The 20,781-nt window shown below is 43.3% G+C and overlaps 1 protein-coding gene across 1 annotated transcript; it reads left to right on the forward strand.

Annotated features, from left to right (window-relative positions):
• The first annotated feature begins 153 nt into the window (after positions 1-153).
• On the forward strand, positions 154-19,395 carry LOC126541622 (neuroplastin-like). The gene is made up of 8 exons (XM_055076783.2): positions 154-427; positions 4,045-4,353; positions 6,573-6,690; positions 8,940-9,097; positions 10,236-10,349; positions 11,882-12,055; positions 15,707-15,842; positions 18,235-19,395. Exons 1-8 carry the CDS (start codon positions 376-378, stop codon positions 18,284-18,286), a joined length of 1,113 nt encoding a protein of 370 aa, XP_054932758.1. The 5' UTR covers positions 154-375; the 3' UTR covers positions 18,287-19,395.
• The last annotated feature ends 1,386 nt before the right edge of the window (positions 19,396-20,781 follow it).

Genomic DNA, 20,781 nt, shown 5'->3' on the forward strand with positions numbered 1-20,781 from the left:
TGACAAGCAGCGCCTAATTTTCTGCTAAATTTGCTAGACTTTTGTGCAGCGGCGAACTTTAGAACTACTTGTAAGCCAATGCACTTGGCCTCTCTTCCGTCCGTACAAGCGTCTATAATGGATAGACAAGTGCTCTCTCGGCTCGCGACGCGGCGCCACCAGTATCAGGAGGGAGGCAGCTGTACGGGTAGTGCGGCAACGAGTTTCTCTGCGGCAATAGTCGGACGGAAACAGCTGACTGAGTCCGGTCTGTACGGACCGCCCTGCGAGTGACTGAAACACAGCCGTTTGGGTCCGGTTTGGCGGTCGTCGTGACGTCGAAGCAAATAACAAGCGCCTCGCCGCCAGCCACAAGGCTCGTCCACCGGAGCCGACATGGGACCCCACATGATAGCGGTTGCTTTCGTCCTTTTCGTCACTCGCACAGGTATGACGGTAGTCTTCGCGACGCTCTTGCTCACTGTAGCCCGCAATCACTTGTGGTGGCCAGCGCAATGAGTCTGAAGTTGCGATGCTTTCTTTTTTTTTCTTTTAAATATATTGTTTGTGTCATGAGAGTCGTCAAACGGCGCAATATCGCCGTGCCTAAAGAAAAAAAAAAGTAATAACAATAACTAAAGACGTAACATGTAGTTTCCCTTACCGTTACTATTCGGTTCTTTGCATGGGTTGCTTTTATATGCTAAAACGAGTTATTGCGCAAGCCGATCGCTATATGAGCCTTGGAACAGAAGCTTTCGCCAGGAAAATCACCCGCAATGTTTAGTCGATTGGCTGTATGGAGTGAGTGAGTGAGCCTTGGGGTTCTGGCGATACGCAAAAAGGCCTCGGTATGAATGCGCCAAGGTCTGAAGGACGAACGAGGCATGACTGCGATATAAACGGTCCGCTAGTGAGGGAGAGAAACTAATAACGCTGGCGGCATAAACTGATCTGCGATGACGCGACTTCATTATTTTATTTTTCCTCTATCGTACTTATTAGTGCCTAAAGTTTTCAATCGCGCATGGCGTTGAACGCCTGTGGCAAAGCCAGCTGACCAGGCGACAATAACCTAAATTTGGCGTTCACGTTGTTTGTTTCCTGCAGTATTGATACACCGTTCTGTAAGCTTTATAAACTCGTGATTCTAACCTAGTTAGCTGACGAAAAGGCGGCGAAAATGGCTGACTGCACCACGTAAAAATGGAGAGAACTCGTCGGCGCTTTTAGCGAGAGCACCTTGTGCAGATAACGTGTACACTTGTCCTTATCATCAGTGACCTCGCTAGATGGGGTAAACGCATTGTCGTAAAGATGGAAAAGGCAAAGAAGTAGAGGCCCTGACACCAACAGGAACGACAACACCTCATACGCCAGTCGGATGATAACTTGCGAAACCGCACAGACCCAGTTCAACGATCGAAGCTTGCAGGCTGGTATGCGAACCATTATGGATTGGATCCGAATCGGCGTCGCTGTTAAAATTGCAGCCGCTCCGGAAATAACAGGGAAAAAAGAAAGAAAAATAAACTGCCGCGGCTGTGCAGCTCGTGAAAGGACGTGTGCAGTGCGAAAGCTCTCGAAAGTAAGGTCGTAATGATAAAAAAAAAAAAAAAAAAAAAAAACGCTGCATCTAGCTGCAGTAGCAGAAGCACACGCTAGAGCGCGATGGTAGTTGTGCGCAGATTGGCTTAATCATAAATTCTCTGAGGGTAAATGACTGATGGTGCCTTCAGCTCTTCCATTGTTAACCTTGTGGGATATTACTTTTAAGATGGTTCACATTTCCTTCCATGTGCACTGTGTTTTTTGTTGATTAATATAGCTGTAACCTTTTGTGACCACAAGTTGCAGTGCTTTATAGCCAGTTGTCTGACAAAAGTATAAAAAACATTTTTTTTTTTATTTTATATCATCATTTTAGGAAATATCAAGTATGTTAGTTCCTATAGGTGGTGTCCAAACCCAGCTCTCTGCAACAGCTTCCTGAGAGTAGTGGTGTTTCGTGCAGGGAGTTCTCCCTTTTTCGGAAAATTTTCGCTCACAATTTTGGACGAAAGGAATAAAGGGAACCTTTCGATAGTGCAGTTACTTTTAAGATTGATGGTGCAAATATTAGAATTATGCCTTGAGCAAGCCATCACTTTGACAACCTGTTAACAGCGCATGCTTTTCAGTGCAGAGGCAAAACTGAGTCGGTCAGCTTCAAGTTCTAATAGCCTTTGTTATAGAAAAACAAGTGTGCTGCTGGGTACAAAAAACGAACTGCAGTTTGTGGGGTCAGTATTTGATAAGATTGCCTACTCAGAATCGGTAAAAAGCTGCAAGCCACCATCGCTAGTTGATGCTGGAGCTCTGCCTACGCAGAAGTATGTCGGGAACCGAAATTGGAAATTGTGTTCTCAATAGCTGTCCGACCACGACTTTGAATAAACTGAGTAATGTATTGAACATTACTTCACAGACAGTTGCCAAGACACCTTTATATGTATGTATATATATATATATATATATATATATATATATATATATATATATATTTGCACACTTAACCTATGTGTTTGTATGCGCAGGGAAATTTACAGAGATATATATATATATATATTTTTTTAGTGTGATGCAGAGAAAATTGTCTCACATAGGGAATTTTTATGCACAGAAATGGGAACTGTTTTGCCAGGTATGGAACACCACTGCCTCAGAGTAGCAAAAGCACCCACTATGGTGAAGTAGTGGATATGGCATTGCGCCTGAGGGCACGGGATTCATTCCCGGCCGCCGTGGCCACATATCGATGGGGTGAAATGCAAAAATGACCATGGTGCCATGCATTGCGTCCACATTAAAGAACCTCATGTGGTTAAAATTAATCCCAAGTCCCTCACTATAGCATGCCTCGTAAATAAAATCGTAGTTTTAGCACAGAAAAACCTAAGAATTTAATTAATAAATTTAATAACAAAAACCAATTTCTAATGCCATGCTTTTACCTGCAGCAGGCACAGAAGCAAGTGCAGGAGCCAAGACTACGTCTTGGCCACGATGTTATTGACATTACCTATTTCAGAAATGTGTTGTAAGAGTACATATTCTGGATAATTGCAGGTGTTAATTTTGTTATTGCACGCACAACTTATACATAAGCACATTTTCATTAGATACTGCTCTACATGTTGAAGTAGTATGTGTCAGACATCAGTATAGCCTCCGTATATGCACCTTGCATGATATATGCATATATGCTCCAGCCCAGTACAAATGTCTTCTTTGGAGGCCGTGGTTATGAATTATCTAAAGGCATGGAATGTTTGTTGCCCAGATGACTGATAAACCTCTGAAGGTGCTTGAACTGGCTAGGTCTAGATAGTGCCAGCACCTTGCACTTCGACACATGCTACCAGGAGCTGTTGTAGATGCCGGACAGTCACTTCAATCTTTTCTGGCAGTTCCTCATTATATAATATACAACCACTTTTGTAATGTAAAATAATCTCTGAAGTTTACCTCTTGTTCTTTGAACATTGTAAAAAGGCTTCCCTTGGTAGCATATTTAGCTGCTTCTAGCCATTCCATTTCTTTATTGCAATAGCCTGTAGTCAAGCTAATTCCATACTTTAGAGCATTTTTCAGAAGCGCCATTAATTATTAGTACCATTGTCACAATACATTCAACTCCTGATCTTTCATCGTTGTTCTGCAAGCAGCTGATTGGACACTTGGTGTGTTCCTTAAGTGAATGACAGTACACTTTAATAGTGACAACTGGTCTAGATTTGTTCAGAACCCTCTTCTGTGGCATTACATTGAAGTGTGTGTGAATACTGCTATGTTAAACCCTGCCGTTGTGTTGTAAGCTGCTGAGAAAGTGCCAATCTAGCAGTGTTCTGTCAATTTTAGGCCAAAAGTACCATAAAATGCACACACACTGAATTCATTTCACTTTAGTTTTATACAGTGCTGCAAGCTAGAAGTGAGCAAGGCCCATTTCTGCCAGAATATGTGGAATATGCATCAAGGATACCTGCAAAGGGTAGCACACTCTTGCTTCCCTCCTCTCCTCAGGAGCTAGCGAAGCGTCACAATCCAACGGTGCCGCTGAGCCTCCCATGGCCACGACGGTAGTTCGTGAGCGAGGCAAGTTTGCCATCACATGCAAGGTGCCAATGACTCATGTGCCACTGTGGCTCAAGGACGGCGTACCTGTAGCTCAGAGCCAGGGCTACCACCTGCAACAGGACTACTCTTCCAACAATGGCTCTGTTGGCCACATCTTCATGCGTCTCTCAGTTGAAAGGGCCCACCTTTCCCACGCGGGACACTACAAGTGCAGCAGCTTCAGCCCCCATGCCCATCGAATCGTTGTGGTCGCTGGTAAGGCCCCCATGGACTGTTACGGGGGCTGTCACAGTGCTTAGCAAGGCATTTGCCAGGAAGCGACTTGGTCATTAAGTATAGGGAGCCATTGCTTTTGTTTCAGAGCTAGCTCACTCTGAATATATCTAGTCACATGAGCATAGCTCATTGGTAGACATTAGGATAACCAAATGCATTGAATGAGATTTGTTTACATGTAGTCTATATAACAAATTAAGTCAGTCACTGCTTGGTTATCTTTTACTGACATTCATTGGTGAGAGCATTCACTTAAATCTTCAAGGTTTAGTGCAGTGTATGGGCTCTGACTACGAGATCAATGAGGCACTGCACCTTTTCTTTTTCTTTTACTTGGTTTTACTCTTGGTTTCTTGACTCTGACAGCAGGGTTAGTTACTATTTGTACAGCAGCTGAAGCATAGGAGGACCATCATGTGCAATGAATTTGCCTATTGCTTGCATACTTGCATTTAAGATTAGCTACTTTTTCTTTACTTTGAATACTGAGAGGTATTGTAGGAAGAGCTGTGACGGCCCTGTGACAGAGTCCTGATGGGTAATGTGGGAAAGTGCGCCCCCTCAGTCCATTTCCTCGGCATGCTGTCCATCCTACAACCTGCTGGTCCCCATGTGACAATGTGCTCACCTCAACATTTCCCCTCCTTCCCATCTTGGACAATGTGGGCATGAGTGCCTTCTCCATTCACCTCACGCACGTTACTGTGTCCAGTGCCTCCCAAATCCTTTCTCTCTCTCTCTCTCTCCCACCTCCTAATTTCATTTCTGTTCACAACCTGTAATTTTCTCTTTATGGGTGATGGCGTCTGCGCAGATCTCACTGCTATGGTGAAACAATAAAAAGTTACTTTAAAAAAGGGTCAAATTGAAGCACTTAGGGGCATGGTGTGGCTGCGTCAGGAATGTTCTCGCTGCCAACGAAGTTTGTTAGCTGGCAGACAAAAGTGCACGACAAGCTGCCTGCAGAGTGACAGTCCAACTGGATGACTCCTAGTCCTGCTTGAACGGCTGTGACTCTGCCCCTCTCCCGCACAGCTCCCACCTCTCCTGCAGTTGTTCCAGGGGCTTCGTGCCTCTGGTGATGTTGCATGGCTCAGAGCAAGCTGCAGGCTTCTTTATTTTCTTTTCCTTCTTTTCTTTTCCTTCATTTGCTGCCTCCTGTGTTGCTTGCCTGGGGCCACTTGCCTGGCCGCCTTCCCCTATTGAGGAAATGTGCATGAGGGGGGCTGCGCTGAGCTGTCTTTTACTGGCGCACCACAACGACTGGATGGAGCGGGGGGGGGGGGGGGGGGAGTTGGGGGGGGGTATAGCTAGGGATGCTGGGACCTTGTTTCGTTATCTCATGGCCCCTACCCCTCACTTTTTGGCTGGCTCAGTGGGTCGGGTTTTGTTAACCTGCATCCCATTGCCTTTTTTCAGCGTGCACCTCGGGCGAAAAAGTGGCATATAGGGCCCGCCCCTTCCAGCCTGCACTCGGCATACCGCACTGAGAGCCTGCCCGTAGTTGTTTATATACTTCCCTGTTTGTTGGGTTGGCCAAGCCTTGGTTGTCGGCATGCTTCGTGCTCACCAGGCCACACTTCGTTTTGCTGGTTTATTGCTTCGTCTGTATATATATTTTTAATTTTAGTTTCTGTTTTTGTCGTGTTGGTTATATTTTGTTTCGTTTGTTGTTGTCGTTACCCCTTCAGCAGCACTGCATTATCTACGAGAACAACCACTTCAGTACTTTATTATATGTTGACAGCCTGCCAGGTGCAGCCACTTTCAATACTTGTTTGATAATTTGGGAGCAACACTAATGGTTCATTTTTGCTTTTCTTACTTTTTCGTGTCTATAAAGTTTTACTGTGAACCCAGTATCAAAACCAGCCTACTCCTCATTTAGTTTTGAAGACTCTTGCTGACCTAATAAATTAAAAAAAAAATTTCTTGTTGCATTTTGAGACAGAAAGAATGAACTGGTCTTCCAGTGCAAAGGTGAAATATTTCATGGCGTCACCAAAAATGGCAACCTTATTAGTCCTAATGGCCGACACAAATCAACACAAGAACTCTGTAGTATCTTGCAGGCTTCTGGGCAGTTACACTCTTGTAGCTAGTAGGCACTGTCTGTGCCAGCAGGAGCCCACATTATGTTGCCTTTCTCCAGAAAAGGCCGTTTTTTTTAACCTTGTTTTCTCTATTCTTTCCCACAGTGAATGCTATCCAAACCAATGAGGAAATTCCAGGGAAAGGCATAATTCTCGACACAAAATCGCATACCCTAGCTTTACAGTGCAACTACACCGATGACCCCAGCAAGGAAATCCTTTGGTAAGGCTTTACTAAGTATTGCTAAGTGAGTATTGAGTACTATTGAGCACTAAGTATTGAGTAGCTGTGCATAGCAGGCTCTTGTGATAAGCCTTCAATCTTGTAGGAAGGTACTTTGCCCCTTATGCGGGCTAAGGCCAGCATATTCAAAAATAGACAAACTAGCAGCATATGCAGTCGAACCTTAATATAACAAGAATATTGTGACAAATTATCATACATGACAAAGTAAACCTAATATTTGATTGGCCATGTTTTATTTCAATGTTTACTCTACTGTTCTAACAAAACCAAAAATGCAAGATTCGGGACAACTTTGATTACGTCAAAGCAAATATTTCTTTGCTTGCACCTCAAAACATATATTACGGTAGCAAAGTGTCGCGCTCAGTAAGAGAAACTCAAACTGCACATTTAGGATATGCATGTCCATTTTGCTCAGCGGCTTAGCTTGACTGGCTTACAGCCAGCAAGTCTCTCTTGCATAGACCCGATTGGGATTATTTTTTTAGAACCCGAAATGTGAACACTTATAATACATATAAGATATAATCGAAATATATTTGTGTTGGATATGACTTCATTATCATGAGGTTTGACTGTAGTGCAAATACTGGAGAATGTATGCAATAGCAGCAGTACTGGTGGCTACATCTTGAGACTTTTCTGTGATTAACCTAAGGTACTGAAAGTGCTTTTGTGTTGCATGACTATTATCTTCAGCAAAGAAAATGCACAGGAAAAAATTTCTGGTGATTATGTCACTTTCTGGCACATTTAAGCCAACAGATAAGTGGTATGCAATCTGTAGATGTAATGGAAGCTATGCACAGTTCTGAATAAACACAAGTGTCACAGTTGTCATCGCTGTTATACGTCATATCTACGTCTTTCGTTATTCCAAAGTGTGTCTACACTGGTACATCTCTGCTATATCTAAACCATCTAATGATGTACTAATTCCTGTGGACAGAAGCAAGGCTGTTACATTACAACTTAAATTAAGTTACCATTGACTGCTTTCCATTGTGATTACCAAACTGAGCTGACTGACAGCATACCTAGTCTCCCAAGTTATCTCCTCTATCAATACATGTCTTTAGCATGCTTAGTTTGTTCAAGTTACCTTTGCCATAGTTTGAAAACTAGGATGCACTTGTAAGTACAAAGTGACAGAGTAATTGTGTTCAGTGCATGGTGGTCAGGTCAGGTGGACAGTAGTATATTGTATCACCTTCTTTAAATATAAGAAAGCAGTGAATGCTACTGCACGATTCAGTGTCTGGTTGAGCCGTTGGGATCCATGATTCATTACATCTCGCTCAAGGAAAAGAAAAAAAAAAATCATCACAGGCATGTAGTTGAAAACAAATAAGCCCACTAAATTCTCTATAAAAATGCTGCATATCTGATTGACCTCTAGTATTTTAGTTTTTATTAGCAACATGCTTTGCCCGTGCTTAGCAACTTTGCCCTTGTGCTGGGACCATTTGAAATTAGCCTTAAGCACAACTTTGTAGTCAAGTCTAACATTCTGTCCAATAGTGAACTTCTAATTGGGAATTTTATTGTTGGCTAAGGCACTTCACTTTAGTGAGAGAGTGCACATGTCAAATTTGGCCTTGCCCTGGCTTCCCTTTGCATGCCCCAAATTATATTGGTATTAGCATTCTCACATATATCTTTGATAACACTACAGTGTCAGTTTGGTCTGTTATATGCACAAGGGTTCAATCAAGGCTCACTGTTTTGCCTACACCTGTGTTTAGCTGCTGCATACATTTGCACATTGCCTTTGTGTCTGCTTACTGGTTCGTATTGCTCATTTTAGCAGACACTGCATAGTTATTAAAAAAATTTAATGGCATATAGGCATGTGTTGCTGTGTATGGAATACTGGAGACATAACCAGTAACGGCACTGCTGGTCGCAACATCTTGCAACACTGTGTTGAACCAAAGCATGTAGAGCTACTGTTGCAATAAACAATATGTGGCGTAACCACCATTATATATTTATGAATACTTTATGGCTCTTTTTCATTGGGTGAGAAGAGCCATACAACAAAAGAATACCTAAAATGTGTTGTACCATAATGCAACGTCATAAGACATACATCCCACCAGTGTGGCTTCTTTTGGCTATGTCTCCCTTGTAGTCCCACTAGCTGAGATATCTGAATTCCTGATAGTTTATTTACCCTTTTGCATGTTTCATAATTTAACAGCAGGCATTATGTATTGTCACAGGTACAAGGATGGTGCCAGGCTTTCGAGTGAAGATAAGAAGTACAGCATCAACAGCGATTCCAACACCCTGGAGGTCAATGATCCAGGATACCCAGACACTGGAAACTACACATGCGTTGTTGTTGGCACTGATGAGAATGCCACAATTGTTGTTCAGAGTAAGCACCACGCCATTTACAAGGTGGTGGGGGAGGTTTACATAATTGCTCCCTCTCTTTCATTCTCTCGCCATTGGTCAATATGCTTTGCCATGTGTACTGGTGATACAGAAGTATTTTGGTGAAAAGGAAGCCTGCCCATGCTGGTATGCCCATCCTGGTATCAGCCCCATATAGCAGACAGTCCAGCAAGCGGGGGAAGCAGTCCTTATTAGCACTTGTTTTCTGCCTTTGTTGGTCACATGCATATATAAGGTTAAATTGGTAGCTGTACACAGCCTCAAGCAATTACCACAGCTTCTTATACATCTATAATTCCTACAAAACTTTCACAGCATATCCTAGTGAGCAGGCTAACACGCTAGTACTATGCACTTGTAAGCAGTACTGATAGGTGCACCAAGCCATGATTGACAACAAACTTTTTTCTTCTGTTATGTAAAATTATCATCAGTTTACTTACTTTACTCTATTTTGTGTAAGATATACATTACAGCTTTTATATATATTGTTGTTATATGCCACAAGCATAATATTATTGTGGCAGTATTTGTTTTGATTGGTAGGACAGTCATTTCGAAACACTGGTTTTGTATAGCCTTTACTCAGTGTTTTCTATAAAATAGAGGTTGTGGTGACGCCTTGTCTGCATGTCATACAAAGTGAAGGCATGCATGAAGGCAAAGATTATTTAGTTGCAGTTTTTGCTTTTTTCTCAGTTTGCTCCCTGTAGTGAGTGATCCAAAACAATGCCTCTCTGCATTGCAGTACATCACTAGCTGTGCTGAAGTTCTTCTAAGTTGCTATATTGCTCTTCAGTGTACTGCATAGTGAACAAGCATGTTTTCGAATGCCTGGCAGATTTTTCTATATGGGCCCATTAATCTGAGTGGGTGCTCATAAGCAGCAGACTGGGATAGCTAGTGAAAATCTATGCCAGATGCAGCAACCAAACAGGATGAAAGAAGCTCAGTACTTGTCATGTGTGTCGTTCCCTAATTCTTTTTCATTCATGTTTCGGCATTGAAGAGCCTATAAGCAATCTGTAAGGCTGAAACCAACAGTTTACGATCAAATCAATGTTCAACACATTGTGCAGTAGGGAGACATTTTTGAGATTATTGCCTCCTTGTTGCAGCCAACGTGTCCATTGAGTACGCAGAAAGCTCCAAGAACCAAGTGGAAGGAGACCCACTCACCCTGTCTTGCAAGGCATTTGGTGTACCAATACCTGTTGTCACCTGGTTCAAGGGTTAGTACAGAATTTTTGCACTCCTATGCTGCACTCTACAGGCTCTCGATATAAGACCAGAGATCTTTTTTGGTCACTCCAGATAAAGAACATTCAAGGAGAAACAATGTCAAATATATTTTAATTTGATGCCAAGGTCGTCTCGCCATGCCAAACCGGGCGTCATTGACGTTGTTGTGATGTCGTAACACAGAGCAGAATTTGCTCTTGTCATGTAGCAATAAGGCCAGTTGTGATGGTGTTGCTCATAAAAAGGTCACCAACAATTACGATACTCCCTAATGTGAAATTTTAGTGCAGCTGTATGCGTGTTTCCATTTCGCGATATATTGGCTGGTGCGGACAATCTGTCTCGTGCGGCACATTGCAAACGGAGCGAAGTGTGGCACAATTGCCTGATTAATTGGGAGATAGTGAGAGGCAGCGCATGGTTGAGACATAGGCGCGATTCACAGCAACCGCAGCAGACAGGCCTCCACTCATGCAGCGCTTTGTTTCCATATATGATATCGGTGGCATCATCGGTGAACAAACAGCATGCAGTACTCTGGCACCATGTCATAACCATCATTGCTACAAAACTCATCTTGCGTGGCACTACGCTTTTCCTCCGCTTTCTGTCTCATGGTTCCGCTGCACCTTCCTCCTCTGCTTTCCTCCTCGCATTCTCTTCACTGTCAGTCTTTTATCCATGTTCGCGCTTTCATCCTTCGCTGTACTCGGTTACGAGGACGCTGATGGACGATGCCGACGCTCGCCAAAGGAATGGGCGCCTAAGAGCTACGCTCTGAAATAAAGTGCTGCACATGTTTCTTTAGGCTGTGCTTGAATGTGGCAGCTGCAGCGATCACAGGAACGGAACAAGCGAGTGTATTGTCATAGCACATCCACCTCCTTTGTACTGAAATCTAAACTGATTTGTACAGACAAGTATCGTAGTTCATTATTTAGGGCACTCTGGTGCTTGCCAGCATGTTTTGTAAAGTTTAGGGGGCTTGTACCTTTATTCAACCTAAAAAATATTAAAAGTTAAAAATGTTATTTCATTACTCATCTTTAAAAAAAGATGTGTGCCTTCTGTTTGTTCTTGGAGTCATTCATATGCAGCAAATATAGCTGTTTTAACCAATCCTGTGTAATCGTGTGGGGAGCAAGAATGTGCGGGCGCTCCAGTATACTACAGTGCAGTATAGCACTGCGTATATTTTTTTCTGTAAATAGGCTTTGAAAGGTTCATTATACAATTTGCAGGATTCTCCACTCATGGATAATCACTATCATTGAGTCTACAAGAACACTCTACACAGGAAGGTAGAGTGGCAACTGTGGTTTTATGTTATCTGGAACACATTGCTTTTACCAAACCCCACTTGTGATTGTGCGAGATTCGACGTAATCGTGTGGAGATCAAAATGAGAACAGTAATGCAGTACAAATGACTTCGTAAGAATAGACATGTACTGATATGCAAATCTGGTTTTCTTTTACACCCTCTTTACTCACTGCACGGCATGTGGACATTTTTGCTACAGATGACGAACCTCTGAACATCTCGGACCCACGCGTCACTCTGGAGCCGATCAACAATGTGTCCGATGCCAAGCTTGTAATTCAGGACCTCAACTTTGATGACAGGGCCCAGTACACTTGTGTTGCCAGCAATGGTATCAGCAATGAAACCATGACAGTTTTGGTTCGTGTCAAGGGTGAGCATGTATTTCCTTGTTTGTCTTGTACAATGGCACTTAATGACCAATCTTCGAGTCTCCTGTCAAACTCCCATATGCATTACAGTAGTTTCCCAACGCTTGGATGAAATGAGCTAGGGCTATACTATATAAGTATCACAATATAATGTTTATTACGGGGTTGTTCAATAACAACTGGGACTGAAGATCTGAAATCTTTATTTCTGAAAATTATTAATTTATATTTTTATCCCTTCCTATATGGTCCTCAGTTAGAGAAATGCACACCCTACCTTTTCTACTGGGTCTAGATAACATACTGTATTTACACGACTGTAAGTCGACCTATCTTTTTAAATTTGAAAATCTGAAGTGAGGGGGGGGGGGGGGGTGTTGACTTACAATCAAAACCAAAACATGGCACCGCCAGAAAAAGCGAGACCAACGAGATATCAGGGGAGCTACAACATAGTTACAATTTTATGTTTGTTCTATGGCCCTACCCGTAGCTTTTTGCTATCCTGCGCATTTGTTTGCTTTTCGGAAGGGTTTTTCAACATTTCTGAGAGTTTTACAGTGCACATAATACTCATGGGGGGGTGTTGATAGTTGATGGAAGTGCCGCTGTTCCATTCGCGGTGGCACCCTCAGACGGCGGCGCTTGGGGGGAGGATCGCTAGTTCATAGAAGAGCAGACACCGTTCATGTGTTTCTCTTTCCCTGTAGCTCATAGTTTGACGTGTTCGACTTGACTGCCGGCTACGTGCTACTTCGTTGCTTCCTCAGTCGTCATGAGTGCCCCAGGCCCACTAAACGTTCAGCGCTCGTTCACAGCAGCGTTCAAGAGGGCTGCCATCCTTTACGCCTAAGAAACAGATCACTGCGCAGTGAGCCGCAAGTTCAATGTTTCTGAACGGGTGGTGAGAGAGTGGCGATTGCAGCGAAGCAAAATTTTCACCTGTGACGTCTAGTGAATTTCCCACAGGCCGAAGTCTGGACGTTTTCTGGAGCTGTAGGCCAAGCTTGTGGCGTACATCGCTGAAATGCGTGATCATTCTCTGCCAGTGAAGTGCTACATGGTCATGAAACAAGCCCGGATCTTTGCCTTTTAGCCCTTTGAGGGTTGATTTTTTTCACCTTGACTGCCCAGGGCCAATTTTTTTTATTGCAAGTTCCAATTCTTCTGAGGGACCTATTTCGAAAAAAATTTGTCGTAATTTTTCTAGGATGACCGTAAAGTGAGAAAGAAATATTTTGCATTTGTATATATGTACTGTTTAACCATGAATAACAACAATAAAAAAATGAAATAAACATAAGAATTAAAATTTTCATGCATTGTTATACACACAAGGCACACGAGTTATTAAATAACATTAATAATGACACACAAGTTATTAGAAAATGCGCACACGAGAATATTTTGCAAGTGTCAAATGTTCCTGCTCTTACAGCAATATTTACGTTTATAGCATAACTGAACTGCGTAGGTGAGCACACTCAAGAAAACTGTGGTCGTGTGCCTGTCAAAAAAGCAAAACGTGCGACAAACTTCCGCTAATCTTCATCTTATCGCCAACCAGAGGCAATTAGTTATTGCGAGTCTCAAAAAAGAAAAAAAGAAGAAAAGGAAATGCATGCACGGCAGCATCGTTCCTATGCGCATCCCTGTGAGCACTAAACAAGCGAGAAACAGGCAGTCACCGTTTGAGCGATTAGTAACGAGATAGCCTTCAGTTTAGCAAGCACAAGAAGCCGAGACCGCCCGCAGAGCAAAACCCAAACCACCGCCCGCCCGCCCACGCACGTCAATGCACGTGCGGTAGTATATAGGCGTGCTGTATGAAACTAGCTCTAAAACAAGCTGTGCAAAGAAAACCAAGAAAGGGAGGCGCGAGAAAAAAATTTACCGTATTCCCACATAGTGGCAGCCCATGCCAGAAAAGAAAAAGTCGGGAACTTGGCGTGCATTTTAAACGTACAGGCAGTGCCGTAAATATACGGCATCGACCACTTTGCACTTGTTCGCGCTGCCATATATTTACATCATTGGCCCTCAAAGGGTTAAGAACCTGCTCCACCGTGAGTACGAGTGGCTGGCGGCAGAAAACCGCGAACTTACGCCAACCGGACCTGTCAAAAGAGCCTCCTTGACGGCTATGTGTGGTTGGGTGCATTTGGCGTGGGCTGCTGTTCCACAAGATGTCATGGTGCGGTCGTTTGCCAAATGTGGAATTTCGCTGGATGATGACGCGCTGTGGGACCAAGAATTTGACCGTCTCCTTTGGGAAACATGTGGATCTGCTTCCAATGTTAACCCTCACGTCTAGTCCATGTTTAGCAAATGATTGTACGTTGTTGGCCCAGCATGAATGCAAGTAAACTTAGAGGAAAGGCGCACTTCATTCTGGTTTCATAAGTCTGAACTAAAGAAAATAATTTTTCTTTTTTCTAAGGAGCATGCTGGTTTGGGCTAATTATGTATATCGCAGCGCTCAGCTAGAGTTGTGCACAGTTTATTATTTGTTTGTGCTACAGTCGATCTCAGATATATTGAACTCGAGTATATCAAATTACTGTCTATATTGAACAGTTGTAAAATTCTTTTGAAAATCCCATTCAAAAGTATAGCGATGTACAATGCGTACGTCAAACTCCCGATTCACAGCCACATACGATTAACGAATGCATGCCGCACCATGCTCCTGCAAGTGCATGTCTTGATTAGGAGACTCGATCGCTTCTCGCATAGTCGAAAATATTTGATGTTGACAAAATTTAAACGGCACTGTTTTGGCAAATACAGTCAAACAAATGCGGCCCATAAACCCAGGAACACAAGGGGCAAGACGTCAACCCAGCTGGTGCAATTGTGGCGGGTAGCCAGGGCGGCCTTCAGTTGTTGGTGAAGGCCTTCCACCATGCCCTTGGCACAAATCTGAAGAGCAGTACATGCCACGGAGGAAAAAAATTAGCAAGATTAACCACCTCACGCCATATGCGCACTTCACAGAATGACCCCCTTTAAGGGCAGCTGCGTGCAAGGCTCACTGCTGTGCAACTCCCAGGTCTGCCTGTGTCGCTGCCCACGTGTGGCGATCGGCTGTTTAAGCGCCATATTGTTGGTATTGTAATGGACACATGGCCAGGCACATTCACATGCAATTCGCTGTACAAGTGCGTTGATGGCGGCATGACAAATATCCATACAGGCTAGTTTGCTTCCACAGTGCATCCGTTTCTAACTTATCTTGAATTAAAATGTGCAACATGCACTTCAATGCGCACAAGGCGCATCGAAGTCTCGCATCTGTACAACGTGGGCTTTTAGGGTTAGCGTTGCGATCTGCACATCAAAAACTGTGTCGCAGCACGAGCTACTTGCAACGTCCATGAGCAAAAAAATTAAGTCTACTTTTGTTCATACAACACGGCCTTGGAGAAGTAAATCATTAAGTTCCCACTTTTCACAATCTCGGGAAACTGTCCGTGATATGCAGAGAGCTCAGATGAGCTTCAGATAGGTATATCTTTTATTTCAAATTATCGATATATTAAACTATCTTGCGGTCCCTTTTGAGTTCGATATATCTGTTATCAGTTGTACTTGTATTGCAGCAGCATTACGTGTACATCTATATACTTGCCACTCTCTCCATTGTTATGCAGACAAGTTGGCTGCTCTGTGGCCCTTCCTTGGCATCTGTGTTGAGGTGGCTGTGCTATGCGCCATCATCTTTATCTACGAGAAGAAGCGTGTCAAGCCCGACTTCGAGGAGTCTGACACTGACCAGAATCCTGAAAAGTAAGCTTTCCCACGTGTTCTTCGATCTCTGCATGGCTTGATCGCTGCTTGTGTCGTACATCTTACTGCATTAACTATTACAAGTTCACTGGTGAGATTCAAGTCTAGTGTCCATCTGGCTTCAAGAACCTTATGTGTTGTGTTGGTGCAGGCACATACTTATGCACAAAAAAACATTAAAAAAGTTGAAAACATAGTGTGCCCCCAGCAAAATGCAATGCTGGAGAGTCAGTTTAAGCCAAAATAAAGGAGCAGCTTAAATTTGTGTTCATCTTATTTTTTTTATTTATCCTGCTTTTGTATTGTTTTGTATATATTTGTGTTAATACTGCGACACCATTTGCATGCTGTCTATTGACGCATATGTCCCACCAAGTGTTTTGTTGGCAACTTTTGACAATATTATTGTGTCCCAAAGAGCTCCGTTCTTAATGTACTTTGATTGTCATTGCACCATTAAAACAGATTCATACTTAAACCATCGCACTAGCTGTACACTCATGCTTAAAAGATTCGAAGAAAAAATGATGTGCCAATGCATCCCATTACTGATGCTAGGCTTGCAGTGAAAATGAAAGCAAAAAGAAATGCATTCATAGCATGCAATGCGTGCTGTGTTTTGACAAAATGAAACTGTTGGCGCCTCTGGCTCTAAAGTGTGTGCTTTTGGGCAGTGTGCTAAGTTGCTGAACCAATGATGCAAATGGAAAGAATGAGCTGGAAGAATAGTACAGTAGTTTGCTGGGCCAGTTGGTGCGTGGTGAAAACATAACGGTTTCCAGCAAGTACGGAATAAGTAAGTAAGTAGAAACGCACAAGACAACGCTGGACTAACAACTGAAGTTTATTGTGAATACATTCCACAAATCTCCACCACGCATGCGTATACACCCAAGAACAATAACAAGGTTTGTAGTAAAATATGCTGGAGCTGGAAGAAAATTCAACACCTCAATGCCAACACCGTTTTTGGTAGCATTTGAGGAGTCTTTTGACTGGCCCTTTGTATTTCTTGAGTCTTGCGCCACAGCTTGCAATGTTTACATCTTGCTTAGAGGCAGTGATAAATTGGAACATAATTGTATACAGTAGAACCTCGTTCATACGTATATGAAAAAAAAACGCTAGAAAAGACGTGCTAACTGGGAAAGCATATGATTTGAAGTAACAAAATTTGACAGACGCAACTGTAGTTGACATCTACATAATGCAAAGCGTTGCACAAAATGTTGTGGCACGAGACGCCAAAGTGCGTCCAGCTGGTGGGGCTGCGTCGGGCCGAGACACGTCTTGTTGTTTTTGTAATGCATAGTATTTCAAAGCGGCGATGGGAAACCGAAATGAAATCAAGGTGATAGGTGATGCCACTGGAGCAAAATGTCACGTTCGCATTGCGCCGCCTGCAGCAGGGAACGGTATTGCATTGGGGTTATCGCCTACTAAAAGCAGTACACTTCCAACAGCGCTACATCCCATGCACTGCAATACAGATAAGTGAAGATGCTTATCGCAGTAGGGTTGGCAGCCATAGCTGTGAATGCGGGAGGAGATTTTCTGGTACCGGAATTAGGAACTGAGTGCACGCCAGCGTTTTCATGTTAGACGGGCGGGCAAGCATTGCGGGGAAGCTGATGCAGCAGGCAGCTATACTCTTCTCTTCCCGCACGTGCCTCGCACGTTTTCTTATTTGCATGGGATCTAGCGGCCGGCAAACATATATCATACAATTGCAGTTGGCCAATGTACTGAACGCTGGTGCCGAAAGATTGTGTTTTCCGGGAACATACTCTGTTGGGTAATTTTTCGTGTTCTCAATCATGCACGTTGGCGCCGGGAAATGGTAGGTAAAGAAATCGTATCAACAATATTTTACAGTAAACAGTGAGCTGTGTTGCATCTGTTGAAAAAGGATCAAAATTCTCTGTGAAACTTGTGGTTGTTATGTATATTGCTTTCAAATTTACAAGGTAATTGTTGTGGCTGAATCTGCAGGACACTCAGTGTGCCGAGTTCTTGCCGGCTTGTGTGGTCCTCACAGTGATCTGGCTACAAAATCTGCAATGCTGTAGGACTGTTGTCATATAACATGAGCGCATAACCTAGCAAGCTTGAGCTTGGCTGAAATGTAAAAAAACATAATGTACATGAAGGGAGATAAATGAATTGTCTGCTAGGAACTAGGTTACATGTGGCATATCGCATTAACTTTTGTGCTTTATGCTGCAACTTTTGTTTTGTATGAACTGCGTGCAGTGCCATGTGTACAGTGACAAATGAAGCCGATGCGTCGAGGATGTCGCTGTTACTTTCCACAAATCGACATGTTGCTGCACATGAAATTCGCAGGCATAATTTTACGCTGTGTTTATGCGTGGCTTCCTCTCGTTTGCAGCAAAAACCTGTCAGATCAGAAGGAAGGCCAGGACATACGGCAAAGGAAGTGAACAGCCGGCGCAAAACAGCTGCAGGATGGCTCAAGGATGGCCGTTGGCCGGCTTTTCCTCTCTTCTGCCAGCATCTCACCACCTTCTCTTTGTGGTCGCTGATACAGCCATCCCAGTCTTATTCCCCATCATGAACCGCAACTGTTGCCTGCCTCTTGCTAGCAGGGCTTTGTTTGCAAAAAGTGACAAACAGCTGATTGTGGAAAGGTAGCCGACAAGCTGTCAGAACATTTATGGAAGCTTCCACAGCAAAAGCCAGCAGATGATGGCATTACCACCTCCTCTTTGTTGGCAAGTCCTCAATAGCACATAAGGAAATAACTTTATTAGTGTATGAGAGCCCCTACCCTGCTAAAGCACCGTGCTTAGTGTGATAGCGCCGAAACCGACCACCTTCTTATTCATTGCCCCCCATCTGGCTATGCAACTGCCGAAACCTGCTCTTGCATATTAAGGTTTTTCAAATATGCACCATTAACGCATTTCATTCCTGTCTGTGAAGCGCAAGGAAGACTTGGCCACAGCCAGGGTAAAGAACAAGTTCTGTTCAGTCTATGTAGCAACCCTTTCATCTGTGGCCCCCGTGTTGCCCTCGCGTGCTTCACTGTATTTTATTAGTTATTTCTTCTGTTACCTTTTAGCAATTTGTTAATTGGACCGTGAGGCTCGCTGGTACCAAGTCACTGGCCCAAACAGTCATATAGATATTTCTTTTCTGTCTATAAAGAAAAATATATATACATATATAGGATATTAGCAGTTGGCTGCTGTTCGGCAGCACCCTCGGTGATTTTTCACTTTGCTGTTATGAAAGGCAAAGCCTTTCTTCCGTTGACATGTTCACAACACGTGGCTGCTTTCTAGTTCATGCTAATCAAGGCAAGGCATTCTCTTCTTCGCATTCTCTTTATTTTAAATTACACTTTGATAAGTGTTTCGTAGAACATAGCATACACTACACATGACATAAACAGTTTTTTTTACTGTACATATGCATACTATCCACCAGTGCCCATTTCTCTACGTTATATAGTTCTCTAAAAGAAGTGCAATTATCTTTGTTATTATGTGAAGGTACATTTGAATAAAAACGTTTCATAAAATGCCTGGACTCTGTGTTATCACACATGCAAATGCAATGCTTTGGCATTTTACGGGAACCACTTTTCACCCGATTGCCAGTGTTATATTGATTTGTCACTTGGTACAACAAGCCATCCAAGTTGCATTTTTGGCGCCAACTGGTTTTTCACTGTCGCTACGATGTGACAGTATAACACTCCCAACCACCCTATTTAATGTGCTATAAAGTGACACGCATTCTTGTCCTAGCATTCTTAAAAGACCATTTTGTACATACCATTGCGTCATTCTCACAATAATTTCATGACAAGGTTACATTATTCTTTGGTACATGTTGTTCATGAAAGCACCTTGCATCTCTTCTTTCCCGATTAATCGAGGAAAAATGAGGCCACCATTAATGTGTACCCCGCCGTCAGCCGAAACAGAACTTCAGCAGAGATGTGGATTAGTTTCAACGCCACTTGCCGATCAAGTGTGGTCAAACCAGGCAAACACCGACATGAAGTGTTTTCTCAAATGATGCAAAACAAAAAATTCAAGCTTGTGAAATTCGTGCAAGAAATATAAACACTGCTAAGTGCAAGATCTTCTTTTATATTTGTTAGAATAAGACATCAGTAGATTGGCTGAGTGTATTCTCTAAAGGGCCCCTTACCATAATCAGCTATTGCAAAAGGAAAAGTGCCATGCATAGATCGCGCATTGATCATCACGTCGTCAAAGTATCAAACTGCTGCATGGCATGAAAACATCAACTTTTTAATGAAAGCCTGTGCGCCCTTCCTCTCAAGGGAGCCTCTGCTGCATGCTGGAGTATCAAGGGCACATATATGCCTCCATGTCAATGCACTTTCTGCAACATCGTCAATTATGGAATATTACTTCGGTAAATCGTCCAATGCAGAGGAACGCGCACCACAGCAAAATAATGAAGTGAATAAAAATTAATTCACCGATGATTACGATACTCTCTAATGCGAAATTTGAGCACAGCTCTATATGTGTTTTCATTTCGTGATATATTGGCTGGCATGGACAACAAGTCTTGTGCGGCACGTTGCAAATGAGCAAATTGTGGTGCAACTTCCTCGCTAAACAGGAGAATGTGAGAGGCAGCGTGCTGGTGATGCACGGGCACGATTCAGAGAAGCCGCTGCAGATGGATATCCTCTCCTGCAGTGCTTTGTTTTGACACGCTTGCCGCATGCCTTATCGATGGCTTCATCGGTGAACAGATGACACGTGCTACTCTGGCACTATCTTGGAGCAGTCGCTGCTGTTGAAAAAACTCGCACGGCATGCCGCTGGCATCAAAATGCAGCAGCGGCAGTTGCGTCGCAGCATAGAAATCTCGCCTCCTCTCTGTAGGTGCAAGATGTAGCGTGCTTTTTCCTTTGTGTGCTGACAGG

Source organism: Dermacentor andersoni, chromosome 2 (genome assembly GCF_023375885.2).
Source record: "Dermacentor andersoni chromosome 2, qqDerAnde1_hic_scaffold, whole genome shotgun sequence".
NCBI classification, from domain to species: Eukaryota; Metazoa; Arthropoda; class Arachnida; order Ixodida; family Ixodidae; genus Dermacentor; species Dermacentor andersoni.

Excerpts from the sequence above, each read along its gene's own strand:
- LOC126541622 (XM_055076783.2), top strand. The coding sequence starts at position 376 with ATGGGACCCCACATGATAGCGGTTGCTTTCGTCCTTTTCGTCACTCGC. Across the intron at positions 428-4,044 it reads CCTTTTCGTCACTCGCACAG|GAGCTAGCGAAGCGTCACAA; the intron begins GTATGACGGTAG and ends TCCTCTCCTCAG. Across the intron at positions 10,350-11,881 it reads TGTTGTCACCTGGTTCAAGG|ATGACGAACCTCTGAACATC; the intron begins GTTAGTACAGAA and ends TTTTTGCTACAG.